This window comes from Cygnus olor, chromosome 19, assembly GCF_009769625.2.
Source record: "Cygnus olor isolate bCygOlo1 chromosome 19, bCygOlo1.pri.v2, whole genome shotgun sequence".
Lineage (NCBI taxonomy): Eukaryota > Metazoa > Chordata > Aves > Anseriformes > Anatidae > Cygnus > Cygnus olor.
The window spans coordinates 6,839,037-6,852,454 of NC_049187.1; the positions used below are offsets into that span (position 1 = coordinate 6,839,037).

Sequence of the window (13,418 nt, forward strand, 5' to 3'; positions counted from 1 at the left end):
TCTCCTCTTTCAACGGTAGTAGACTAATGTTCTGAAGAAGACTGAACACAGGAAAGCAGTGGTCAAAATAATATTTTTGCTTCTTGCAGAACTGGGAGTCGTGGGTTTTGGAGGACTCCAGCAGAGCAGAACTTCCCGTGACAGATAAGAGCGATGATACTTTGCCTGTTGGTGTTGCTGTGGACTACACCAGTAACATGCCCATCCCAATCAGTAAGGCTTGTTAGTTTTTCTTGTGGAATAGTCCAACAGTAGAAATAAGAGAGATTTTTGAGGGGAAAGCTGGTGCTTAGGGTCCTGGGAGATGGTTCTGAAACGGAGGCTGACAGAATCTGTCCTACATCTTTATAGCAAGCACAGAGCACATGAGTGATTACCTCTGTGTAAGGATTTAAATGGCAAGGTGTTAAATATGGTTCTTCCTGAAAGCTTGCAGCAGATTGGGATGCTACAGTAACAGACGTGGAAGAGAAAGCACCTGAGTTATGTCTGTGTTTCATAGAACTGGGATAGCAGTGAGTTTAAAGGGGTCATATTCTAACATCAGGGATTTCAAACTGCCTGTCTGACTTCCATTATGCTCGTAACTTGTGTCATTTTGCATAACTGTTTGTATTAAGTACATTTGCAGTGATCTAAAGGACAAAAAGGGGTTAGTTTCAAAGCCAGAAAAAACAAGGATCGTTGTGGTGAACGTGTAGGTTTTAATTCTGCATTAAAGCACAGAGCCTGCACTGACTGAACCCTGCTGTGCTCTGCATCTAGCCAGCTGCATTATTGCTGTACCTTCTGTGCTGCCTGAAGGCTCTTCAAAGCACATTGTCAGAGGCTGAAGCTGAAGATACATCTGAGCTATTGTGCTGTACCTTAGTGAATTCTGAAAACTCCCCCTTGAAACCCAGAGGCGCTGAAATAAAGATGCCTTCAGGCAGAGTGGAAGGTACTGCAGTCAAGAATTCCTGAAGAGCACAGGAGGGTGCCGATTAACTGTGAACTGCAGCAGCCTTTACCTGAATGAAAACTACAGTAGGGAATTGAGGTCAAACTGTGTACTTTAACAAAAAATTGAATTTGAAGTATTTTCTTTGTTAATCTATACAGTTAGTGGATTAAGGAGTCTGTCAGAACAGCTTCTTTAAGCCCAGGTTGTGCTGCCTCAGTTTATAGAAAGGTTTTTGGAGAAGCTTGTTGCTGACACGTTCTGTGTGTTCTCACAGAGTGTAATCAGCTCCTTTTTGGCTGCACATTATTTGGCTTTGCAGTTCACAACAAGCTTGGATTGAAAAGAAACCATATTTGTCCTGGAGCATGTTCCCATGTGGAAACTGCCCTTCCCCAGCAAGAGCCAATAGATAGAGGGAACATAGCCATCCCCTGCATGGGCCAACAAAAGAAAAGCACCAGTGTAAATTATTATAGCAGTTCTTCAAGCATCCTATATTTACCCCTTTTTTTTTTTTTAAGTACAGTTAAACTTACAGAAAAATAGTTTTAGAAATATATGGAGTAGTTCAGGGCCTTCAACTGTCCTGAGAATACTTGAACTGGAGCAGACTAACTCAAAGCTGCACAAAATGGAAGTATTTTATATCAGAGGTTCAAATCACCAGCCTGTTGTTTTCAGGATGTTTTTTTTTGATGTTGGCTTTCTTTAGATTTGAAGAGCTTCCTATCTAGCAATTATTTCTTACCTTATATATATGAATATCAGTAGTCTATTAGGACCCGATGGAACGTGGAGAGTTGCTGACAGGAACTGAGGATTGAAGAAGGGAGCAGCATATAGCTGAAAAGAAAGGATTACCTGAAAATATGAAAACGCTTGGCACAGAAATTCATGGGTGAAGGTTAGGCTTTGACAATCAGGAGATTATATTTACTTGTCAAAAATAACCTTTTGTCTTTCGTATGTGAATTTATAAAATATGAAGTCAGGAATAGGAAAGAATAAAGAAGAAGAAAAGAATACGGGCCATTCAGGGGGAAGTAGGGGAACAAAGATGTAATTTAAAGCAAGAAGGCAGAAATGTAAGAAATATTGTGGTAAGCAAGTCACACGATGCTGTCAGTGCCAGTAGGAACAAGGCAGGAAACTTTGGTTGCCAGGCTTATGTATATGGTCTCTGGCAGGTGATGAGAAGACCCTTCCTCCAGCACCCGTTCTGATCTTGCTCTCCACGGATGGTGTACTCTGCCCATTTTACATGATCAATCAAAACCCAGGGGTCAGATCGCTTATTGTGACCCCAGAGCCATTGCTGACAGCAGGGGAGAGAGCGCCAAAATCAACAGGTAAGGGCTCCAGTGGGTTAAGGAAACACTTGCATTTGTGGATCTTTTTCTGTAAGTTCGGTATTCAGACATGTATGCAGTCACAGAAAATGTTTTTTTTATTTTTCTATAATGATAATGGAAGCAATTTTTGTGCGTTTTCTGCTCCCAGGACAGTTCATCTTCTGCGCATCTGGGTGAAATTATTTAGTTCTGGTTACCATAGGAGATCTCAAGCACTTTGCAGACTGCCCTTAGATTCTAATGTGCAATCAACATTTGGGGAACAGGGCCAAAGCAATTCTAGGAGGCCCTTTGCCCAGCTTTGGGGTGGTGTGAGTGAAACTGCAGCAGTGTCCGAAACTGCAGCAGTGACTGCAGGCTGCGCTTGGTGACAAGGAGCAAGACCCAGAGCAAGGTCTGCATACCCCAAAGAGGAGATGGGTTTTCTTCTGTATGTTTTGCCATGGGAGGCCATGATGTGAACAGAAGTGTTTGGCTGCAGCAAGAGCTTATTGAAACGATAGCTTTATGCAGTACTGTGCTAAGTGTTAGCAGGTAGAGCAGTAGCTTTTTCTGAGTGTGTATTGGTTGTGATATGCAACGTGAAGTAAGCAGTTTCTTATGCTGGGGTGTGCAGGTCAGTTGGTCGTTCTGCTTCTCTGCCTGCATACAATAATTGCAAACCCACCGCTTTCTTACATAAGCCCAGATTTGCTTCTCCTCCAAACAGAATGCTTTTGCCTGGCAGCCTGCCTCTCTGCAGTGCTGGCTGGCTAGTGTGCTGACAGCCTGTTTAATTTGAGCCGGCAGGAACCTTATCAAAATCAGTGGAAAAAGGTGAAGGCTTTTCACAGCAAACTCCAGGCAACATTAATCCGGACAGACTTGTGAAAACTGTAGTATTAATAATGGCTCGGACTTTGTGTAATTTCTGTAAAACTTGTTGGGCATGGGGACTGGAAGCCCTGCTCCCTCTTCTGTCTTTCTCACTCTATAGTCTATTGAGTGAGATAGTACCTAACTGCCCCATCAAGTAGTATTTGGCCTTGCAGTACCTTCTTCCATTAGTCAGGGCAACCAAATGAGTCTCTTCTTTACCTGTTTATCTTCCCGCAGGAAGTGCTGCTGCATCTCCGACCACTCCGCCAACTTCTTTAAAGCCTGACACGGTTCCAGGTGTTGCTCCTACTGCCCCTGCCTCAAGTCTGCCTCCAGCAGGAGGTGGAGCAGCTGCTTTTTCCTTTATGCCTTCAACCGTGAAGACACCTGGCACTACAACCAGCGATCCTCCTCCTTACCCCTTTTCCACTGACACCTCCAAGCAAGCCGTGGCTCCCAGTCCAGGAGCAGGAACGTTCTCTTTCTCCTCTGCTTCTCCCAAGTCATCCGTAACAGCTGCTCCTTCTGTAGGCACCACTGCGGCTACTGCCACCACCTTCTCTTTTGGATCCATGAGCTTGAAACCAGCTGCAGACAGCTCACCTGGGCCACCACCCTCCACAACACCCCTTGCACAGAAGTCATCTTTCACGCCTTCAGCTTCTTCAGTCAAAGTGAACCTCAATGAGAAGTAAATACAAAGATAAAATAGATAATGCGGTAGCTGGGTAGTTGTTAAATCACTCCAGATGTGGACGGCATGTGGTAGTTCTGAAGATCACACAATAGTTTGTCTTTTTGCCCTGACAGCTGTTTTCTCTGCTTCCCAAAAAAGCACTGAGGAAGCCCCTCTTTATCCAAGATGTAGTTTTCTTTGGCTGTAAAAAAAAAAAAAAAAAAAAAAAAACCAACCCTCAGTGATTCCCATGGTAGAGGTGATGTTCATGGACAAAATATTAGTCGAGGAAGTTGCCAAAAGTTATATTGGTAACTTACCAAATTATCAGAGAGTTCATTTTTTCATGTCTTTGCTTCATAGGCATGAAACGTTAATCCAGTGCTGTGGTTCAAGGTGAATTGGCTGAAAGACTCTTGGGGGATGCTGGGATTTGATTTTTTTTTTGTGACTGGTTTAGTATGTTGCTGATAGCACAATTTTCCTTCACTCCTTGTTGAAGGTTCCTTACCTCTAACCTAAGGAGTAACTTGCAGTGCTGGGCAGGAGCTGTATCCATAGTTGATGGATTTTTTTTTTCCCCCACTCCTGTGTTGAATAGAGATGCCAGACCTTTTTTTTGTTCTTAAATGGATGCTTGCTCAGTGAATACAGGACCTGAAGTCTTCAAAGCTTGTTTGTGCTGAGAGTTTATGCCAGCTGAAGGATAACTGATGCTGATTAGAAACTAAGCAAAATAGATTTGAGTGATGAATGTTCTCAGATTTCATATACCTCTCTTTCCTCCAACTCCCAAGACTTACCTCTCTTTTTCAGAAAGAATGGTTCAAAAGGCAGGGCTGTGTTAATTGGAGTTGCTTTCTATGGAGAGCAATTTTCATGTAAATGTATCTTAAGAAATTTCTGATGGTTCAAATGATTATTTTTTAATTAGGGTAGTCTTTGCTACACCGGCATCTGATGGTGGCTCTTAGGGCTTTTTAAATTTGATATTTTGTGTATAAAGCAAATGATACGGTAGTGAATCGGCTGAATATTTAACTTGGCTGCCTTGAGGGCCTGAGTTTGAAGATGAATGGAAGTTCATGTTCTCTTGCAGAATTTCTCTTTGAACTTTGCTGCAAGGTTGGGACTGAAGGCTGACTCAGATTTGCTATATTTGGTGGTTTTGTGCAAAATGATGAGGTGCGTTTTGAAGCAGGGTAGTAGTTTTTGCTGGCATTTAGTTTTTGCTCACAGGGAGATCCATGGTAGCAGACTTTGTGGTTCCAGATATTCAGAAATAACCCTGAAGGGTGCCTTCCCACCACTTCCAGCAGCTACACTTGTAATTTTGTACCTAGAGCTTAAGTTATTGCTGATCACTAGGGTGGTTCATTTGTTAGAGCTTAGAGGTTCATTTTGGATGGAGAGAAGCAGCTGGGACCAGTTCAGAGCTGAAAGATGCCCTGCTTTCTTCTGCAGGTTCTCTGCTGTAGACACCTCATCTCCCACTAGCAGTGGTGGTCATGCCAGTTCCACAATGTTTTCATTTTCAACCAGTTTAAAAACTGCTTCTGGAGGTCCTCTGAGTCAGTCCACGCCACCCTCTGCCTCTCCTACCACACCACTGAAGGCGTCAACCCCTGCACCTGCCACAGGTAGGAGTCTGATGCATGCTGTTGGGAACAACACATTACAAACAATGTTCTGAAAGTTTTAGAAATGAAATCAGCCTCACCACGTCCTTTATTTTTTTCTGCTGCATTTACTGATGCAGCAGATCTGCACACTATAATGCTGTGATGGGGTTAGTACTGAAACTGAGAATTTTCTCCATTTGTGGAGTTTGTTCCCCACAGAGCCAGCTCTCCATATGGGAAATAATACGTTCAACTTCTTAAGTTCTGCCAGAAGTTCTGGCATTTTCAGTGCCCTGCAATATAGCTCTGGTTAAGAACGTTTCTGGGCAGTCACGCAAATCGGTGCCCTGACTTGCATCTGGAGCGTCTGGAGTTCAGTGTTCAGAAGCGAGTTTAAATTAGATTGCATTCATCTGGTAGCAGAATAATATTCCATCTCTCAAATGATTGTGTGATTGGGGGTCTTGGGGTCCTTCAGGAATGTACAGCCAGATATTTGGGAGTAACGGTTGTTGCCATTAGCAGAGAAATTGCATGGGAGTAAAAGTGCACCTGGGGAAGATGCTCTCTTTCACTAGAGCCTCTACCTCTATCGCCACTGGATTTGAAGCTGGCGATTGACCAGTCTGATCACAGCCTGTTTTCTCAAGCTTAATGTAGGTTCATAAATTACTGTTTCTCTTTTTAAATTCTAGTGGCACGTCCTGCTCAAAATATGCCTTCAGGTTCTTTACTACAGAAGACAGCCAAAATCAACTCTTCAGCAGCAAAGCCAAGCTCTACTCCGGTAATGAGAATTTGAGTGGATTTTTTTAGAGGGGGAATGCTTTCTACTGCTCGTGAACTGCTTAGAATTCCTTGGACTGAATGAGTATTCCTAGGTCCAAGAACTAGATAGCTTTTGACATAAAATTTATAAATAAATGTTAGCTAATCAGTGGGACTAAAACCATGTTCTCTGCATAACTTTAAAGAATTTTCATGTATGTTGCCATGGTCAGAGTTGTAGAAACTAATTCTTACCATTGCTTTGGAAATGAGGTTTAACTGCTTTCCCAGCTAATAAGCAGCCAAGGTTTGTCTGGATGGTGTTTCTTAAGAGAGACCCCAGCTTTGGATAACAAAATCAAAACAATAACACAGAGCAGCACACAAAGATTTCCTTTGCTTTCACAAAGCTATAGCCACGTATCTTCAGGTAGTCTGCAGTACTACCTTGAATGTGCACGTACTTTTCTTAGTTTAGAGTGGAACAAGTATTTATGCTTATGACAATTGCCTCGCTAGTGACTGGTGTCTGAATGGAGCTCTAACAGCAGGCCTTTTTCGATAGTCTAGACTCCCTGTTGCTAGGGCTATATTTTTAATATTGGAGTGAGGTTGTTTGTTCTTTTCCTCCAGGGCAAATCAGCAGTCCCCAGCGCTGCTTTAGAGAAACAGGTCCACCAGTGGAAGGATTCAGACCCTGTCATAGCAGGAATCAGAGAGGAGGTGAGAACTTTTTCAAGCAGTTTTCTCCATTTTAGAAGCTGGAAGACCACTGTATAGAGACAGGCATTTCTTTTCAGTCCATGTGTATTTCGATGATGTATTTCAGTAGTTTAGGAATCAGAATGGAAGTTTTTCACAAGATAGTCAACCTGTTTTGTACTTGCTGTTTGCGTGTCCTGTTCAGTCATCTTTAATTTCAATTGCTGTTCTGGAAAAATTGGGTATTCCTTCCTGTTGCTGTGCAAGAATTTCCTGCTTTTCCTGTAAAGTCAGAGGTGTTGATGGTGTTGTAGAAACACGATCTGTGACTTTAGTTCCAGACCCTGCTGTGTCTTAGTGGCTGTACTTCTTGGCTTTGCAGATTGCACATTTTCAAAAGGAGATGGAGGAGCTGAAGGCCCAGACTTCCAAAGCCTGTTTCCAAGTGGGTACTCCAGAGGAAATGAAAATGTTGCGAACTGAGTCAGATGATCTTCATACCTTCCTCTTGGAAATTAAAGAGACAACAGAGGTGAGCATTGTGGCTGAGCATCTTCAAACTATTAAACTCCTCCGCAATGACTGTTTGTCACCTGGTGTTTCCATTTAACCTGCTAGTGCTGAGCCAAGGTAGATGGAACCTCTGAATATGCTACTTTAGCATGGGGGCAACATTTGCATTTTTTCTTTCAGACAAACGCTTGCAGCAGCTCCTGTGTTAGAGATGGCAATGAAAATATGTTACTTTGAACCTTATCCCATGTGTTCTATTTGCAGTCACTTCATGGAGATATTAGTATTCTGAAGACAACTTTGCTGGAGGGATTTGCAGGGGTAGAAGAGGCTAGAGAGCAGAATGAGCGGAATCGTAGCTTGGGCTATTTACACTTGCTCTATAAGAAACCCTTGGATCCCAAGAGTGAAGCACAGCTCCAGGTATGAAGCATGTTAACCAGCTTCTAATCTAGAGGTTTAAATAAAATAAGTGAGACTTCTGTGTGCGAGTGCCCAGTGGTTTTGTTCTGCCCTAGGTAACTGCTGTTCTGACACAGTGTAGTAAAAATGTGATTAATTTTGTTTCTCCAAGTTTGCAGCATATGCTGAAAATCCTCTGCTAAAGCTTCTCTGTGTTGTTGACATTAGCCAACATTGTCTGTGATGAGACAAAATTCCTGCTGAAGGGAAGTATCTCACTTGAGATCCAAGTCCGTTCTAATCTTAGTACATGACTCTTGACTCCCTGTTCCTTCTCAGTCTGTAGTGTTTGTTCAGGGATTTCAGCTAAAGGAATATTTTTTTCAACACTTAGTGGAAGAGTTCTTGGAATTACTTCTATCTTGTATCTAAAAGTGCCTTTTAGAATATGACTTACCGAAATTGTGTGATTAATTTTGTGGATGGCTGAGCCTAAAGTTAAATGATACTCTAAAAGCTTGGGCACAAAGGAGAAGATAACCAGCAGTTCCTGAAGAGGCTTTCAAAGGCTTGAAAGAAACCGGGGTGAAGCACTGAGAGGGCTATTTAACTCTAGGCAAAATAGGCTGAATGTGCTCTACACGTGATACTTGGTCTTTGGTACACTGATAAGTTCTCCTTAAGGAGTTTGACCAGCAGGCTGAAGACATAATTGAATGTTGTCTTTGTTACAGTAGGAATCAAGAACATGCACACAGACAGTTACTAGGCATCAGCTGACGTGAAGTAACTTCCTTTAGGTCTGATACCTGATTTTCACCTGGACTCTGTAGATTGAGTCACAGTCTTAATTTTATGCCTTCTTTGTCTTGTATTTTCCTGTGACTTCTCGAGCTTATGCTTGTGACTAGAGAGGGCTGATAACCTTGAAATGCGTGTTTCACTCGTGTAGAAAGAGGATTGTGTGGAAAGAATGACAGAGTAGGAGGGAAGTGGAAATGAACTGGAATGTAAGGAGAGAGTTTTCAGGTCAAGTTTCTGAGAGTTTGTTAGAAAGACAGTTTGATCTGACTTAAACTTTATTCAGTTTGCATCACCCCTGTTCTCCTGGCTCAATAATGCTCACTTGATCAACTTATTATACTAGCTTTAAATGAAGCTTTTTTAAAAAAAAAAAGACCCCGGGGCTTTTCTGATGTCCAGCCATATTGACTTGCTGTTCAGAGTTGCCGCTACATGATGCTCTTAATTGCTGGAGAGGAAACGTGTGCTTTGTAACGTGTAAACTAAGCCGACAGTACTACTGGATTTGGTTTCAGGTTGGGTATGCCATATTCAAATTTCATGCTGTATCTTGAAAACGGTTGTCATGGAATTCTTCCCAAACAATGTTAGTTGGCTGGTTCATCATCGCATTTAAGGGAACATTCTGTTGAGATGGGCTGAAACCAACTGCAGTTTCCATTTTACGAGATTGGAATTAAAGAGATGTTCGTGCTGTGACAGGTTGGAGGGATGACAATTATGAGACAGAAGGCTGGTTTCGTTTAGGGAGCAGGTCTTGTAGCCAGAGATCTCTGGCTTAGTTGTGCCAGTTGTGCAACCATGTGGTCATGGATAAGTCACTTTATTCTCTCTGTGCCTTATTTTTTTTCTACCTATAAAAATCAAGTTAATTCCTTGCCTTAATGTGGGAGTTGTGAGCATTCCTGAATGCTTTCATGAATCATAATCTGTAAATGCTGCTATCCCAGAGCCATGTGAATAGCATGCCAGGCTTTGATCACCTATAATTGTTAGATGCTTCAACAGTGTAAAGTGGGAATGAATGACTCATGTTTTGGAAAGGAGGTTTGAAATAAGGTTTGTTTTGTACAACGCCTGATGTTTGTACCACCCTTTCTGAAAAGCCCTGGCAGTGTTTTGCAAACATTATGGAAAGTCTTATTTCTAGTTTCAAGTTGGGATAAAATGGCTGGGCCGAGCATGTACATACTCCTCCGCTAATTAATAAATAGGTTTTTATTGCGTTGAGTTCTGTTGTGCTGGATAAAACTTTCCAGGCAGAAATATGGGAAAGTGTCACATGGCGTGGACCGAATGAGCCAAAGGGTCTTCAGCTTCTTCAACCGAAACTGACTTCTGAAGTGAACTAAAATCTGTTTTTATTTTACATGGCAGGAAATTCGACGCTTGCACCAGTATGTGAAGTTTGCTGTCCAGGATGTGAATGATGTTCTGGATTTGGAGTGGGATCGGCACCTGGAACAGAAGAGAAAGCAGAAGTAAGTAACTGAAATTGGAATACATAGCTGTAAGGAACTTGTCAGTGAATCAGACGTTAGTCCCTAATCAACAGACAGAAGCCTTTTTCCATTTTTATAGTACAGTCTTTTTTGAGGGGTTTATGACTAAAGCTCAGCTAAGATACCTAACTGGAGAGCTGTAGGTTCACACTACTTGGCTTTGTAAGTTTGTTACATGCTTGCTGCATCTCCCTGCATGGTGTAAATAGCGCTTATGGAAAAACCTGTAAAATAAACTCTCTAGGGACCAAGCACACTGGTGGTAGCTAATGAAACCCTCCTAATAGATAACATGTCTTCTAGTAAGTGAATAAACTTTCAGCATGCCCAAACGAGAAATGTGCATTTGAGACGAACAGAACTGCCGTGGTGTTCAGACCAAACCATGTTTGACCTCATGGTGTTTAAGTAGCTAGAACCACCAAACAGCTTTGTCTGGGGACATGTCTGCTTGTGGCTAGATATGTATCATGGTCTTTATCCCTGTCTCTTGATTTGCTGTCTTAAGGCGTTTGATTGTTCCTGAGCGAGAGACCTTGTTTAACACCCTGGCTAATAACCGGGAAATAATCAATCAGCAGAGGAAGAGACTAAATCAGTTGGTGAACAGTCTACAGCAGCTCCGATTGTATAACCAGACATCTCAGTGGAGTGTTCCCAGCGATACATCTTCTCTCAGCAGTGCTCAAAGGTATGTGAAACGCAAGTTTGTGAGTGGTGTTGCCACTCTGCTCTTGCTCCCAGCAGCATGCAAGGGTGTGTCCTCCAAAGAATGATATTTTGTGGATGTGGTAGGGGAGAGCAGGATGTCCTAAACAAGTACTGAGCTATGGCCAGGTAATACAGAAGCTCATTGTTTATATTCTGTGATGCATTGTTTGCTTATCAGAAATTTCCCTTGAAAGTTACGTTTTTATAATATTTTAAACAGGATAACTGAACCTTTGGGCTGAGGCACTGCTGTTTTTGTCTGAATTCAGGGGAAGAAGTGAATGGCTCTTTGACTCTTCAAAGTAATTCAAGCAATATGTGTTTAAATAGCACACTATCTAAAGGAGCCGACTGTTCTAAGCCAGCGGTTCTAGTGACTCCTTTTGGCTCTCTTTTGTTCCTGCTCTGGTTGGTTTCCTTCTGCTGATTGTGTGTTTTTTACTGCTCTGCCATGTCCCAGTTTCGACAGTGACCTTGAAAGCCTGCGGAATGCCTTGATGAAAACTACCTTGGAATCACACACCAAACCACTGCCTAAAGTACCTGGTAATGTCTTTTCCTGGTATTCACACATAAATGACTTTTTAAATTTATTATTGTTTACTTGCGCTTTGATATAGACTAATAACTTTTCTCTTTTCCAGCTAAATTATCCCCTGTGAAACAGGCACAGTTGAGGAATTTTCTAGCCAAGAGGAAGACTCCACCAGTTAGGTCTACAGCTCCAGGTAAACCTTTAGCTACCGTAAAAGTCTGGAATGCTTTCTAGGAGGGTGACTTATCTGCTGTGGGCACCGGTGCTGAAGTTAGTTTTTGGCAACGTCTCATTCCTCAATGCTTTCTTCTCCCTTCCTGCTCCCTTATCTGCTCTCAATAAGAATTTTATTCATTTACTATCTTACTGAAAGTTGCTTTTCCTGGCTGTTAAGAAGTCAAATCCTAGCAATGTAGGATTAAAACAAGCCAGTAGAATGGCATCCTGTAATAGGATGTATGTCTGTTAGGCTGGATGGTTCTCTCACTTTAACACACGCACGCACACACGATTTTTTTTTCTGGTATTGCAGCAAATTTGTCCCGATCTGCCTTTTTGTCCACAAGATACTACGAAGAGTTGGATGAAGTCAGTTCAACATCCTCAGTTTCCCAGTCTCTGGAAAATGAGGACCCACAGGCGGCAGACCAGGAAGAAGAGGCTGCTCCAGTCCAAGTCCCTCGCCATGCCCCTGTGGTCCGTACTCCGTCTGTCCAGCCTGGTTTGATGGCTCAGTCTCTGCCCTTTGGGAAACAGCACCCCTCCTTGGGTACTTTGTGTGAGTTGTTTTTGCAGTCTCCTATTCTGTACATGTTCTTGTCAGTATCTTTAACCACTGTATCCGTTACCAGTGCTTCAAGTCCCGGAGAAATGAGATTGCAGCATGCAGGGTTATGTTCCCAAGTTTCCAGTAGTAGTTAGCAGAGTTTCGTTGAGTGTGCCTTTTTGGCGGCCTGTTACTTTTACATTGTACTGGCTATAGGTGGCACTGTCTTCCTTTAGTAATTTGCCTTAAGGGCAAATATTTCTTAAAATAATGCCTCAAAAACCAGGAGACTGAAGTACTTCTGCATTTGGTGGGTATGGACTAAGTGAGGACTTCTGAGCCCAGAAACAGTAAGAGCTGTTTGCATACGCTTCCTTGTCTGAGAGGTTTTTCATCTCTGTAGCCAGAGAACTTGAACCTCCCTAAATGAAAAATAAGCAGTCAGCAGAATTGACTGTAACAACAAACTGAAAGTCATCTAATGCATTGAAATGACAGCTGCTTCGATTTACTTGCTGAATTCATCGGAATACTGAAACTGTCTGTGCCAGATAGAGTTGATTGTTTAAAAAGCACGTGGGTCAGCCTTGTCAGAAGGAAGCTGTGTGCTCACAGGAACTGCAGTTCATCAAAGGCCTTCACGTCTTTCTGAGTTGAGGAGATACAATGAGCTGTAATATTTTTGTTTGCATTTGTAGTGCCTGCATCTTCAAACAGAATCATACCACAAGGGGCAGACAGTACAATGCTTGCAACAAAGACTGTGAAACATGGGGCCCCTGCTCCCACTGTCACTGTTCCAGCACCACAAGCAGCTGCTGCAGCAGCTCTGCGGAGGCAGATGGCTAGCCAGGCCCCAGGTAAAAGGATGGCTAATTATCCAAGTGACCTCTGAGCATTTGAATGTGAATTTCACAGGAATTTAGTGCTTGAAAAGGAAAAGACCATCACAGTGCAACACATCTCTATATGTTGCAGCCTCTGAGCTATCCAGTCTTTTTTGTCTTCCTTCTTCCTGTAAGCTACTAGTACAAAATGCCTGAAAAACTCCCACTTGATGTTTCACTGTACCACTTCTGGTCTGTGCTCTCACGGAGAAGTCAATGACTTAAGAGATTCTTGCACAGCTGGAGAACCAATTGATCTGCATGCAAGAAACTCTAGACACTATTGGAAAGCAGAGGAATGATGTTACTGGCCCATACTAATAACTCTTTTTGTTAGCTATGCAGTTACCAATGTGTACTGTAAAACAGTATATTTT

The 13,418-nt window shown here is 42.5% G+C and overlaps 1 protein-coding gene across 3 annotated transcripts in view; it reads left to right on the forward strand.

Moving 5' to 3' along the window:
- NUP214 (nucleoporin 214) overlaps window positions 1-13,418 on the forward strand; it is a 45,364-nt gene that overhangs the window by 8,286 nt on the left and 23,660 nt on the right. For all 3 annotated transcript variants that reach the window (XM_040531496.1, XM_040531497.1, XM_040531498.1), the window contains exons 10-23: window positions 90-213; window positions 2,131-2,292; window positions 3,391-3,844; window positions 5,294-5,469; window positions 6,147-6,238; window positions 6,853-6,942; window positions 7,304-7,453; window positions 7,699-7,857; window positions 10,018-10,121; window positions 10,651-10,833; window positions 11,314-11,399; window positions 11,498-11,581; window positions 11,921-12,166; window positions 12,853-13,014. In XM_040531496.1, the coding sequence (XP_040387430.1) occupies window positions 90-213; window positions 2,131-2,292; window positions 3,391-3,844; window positions 5,294-5,469; window positions 6,147-6,238; window positions 6,853-6,942; window positions 7,304-7,453; window positions 7,699-7,857; window positions 10,018-10,121; window positions 10,651-10,833; window positions 11,314-11,399; window positions 11,498-11,581; window positions 11,921-12,166; window positions 12,853-13,014 (2,272 nt within the window). The remainder of the gene's footprint in view (window positions 1-89; window positions 214-2,130; window positions 2,293-3,390; window positions 3,845-5,293; window positions 5,470-6,146; window positions 6,239-6,852; window positions 6,943-7,303; window positions 7,454-7,698; window positions 7,858-10,017; window positions 10,122-10,650; window positions 10,834-11,313; window positions 11,400-11,497; window positions 11,582-11,920; window positions 12,167-12,852; window positions 13,015-13,418) is intronic.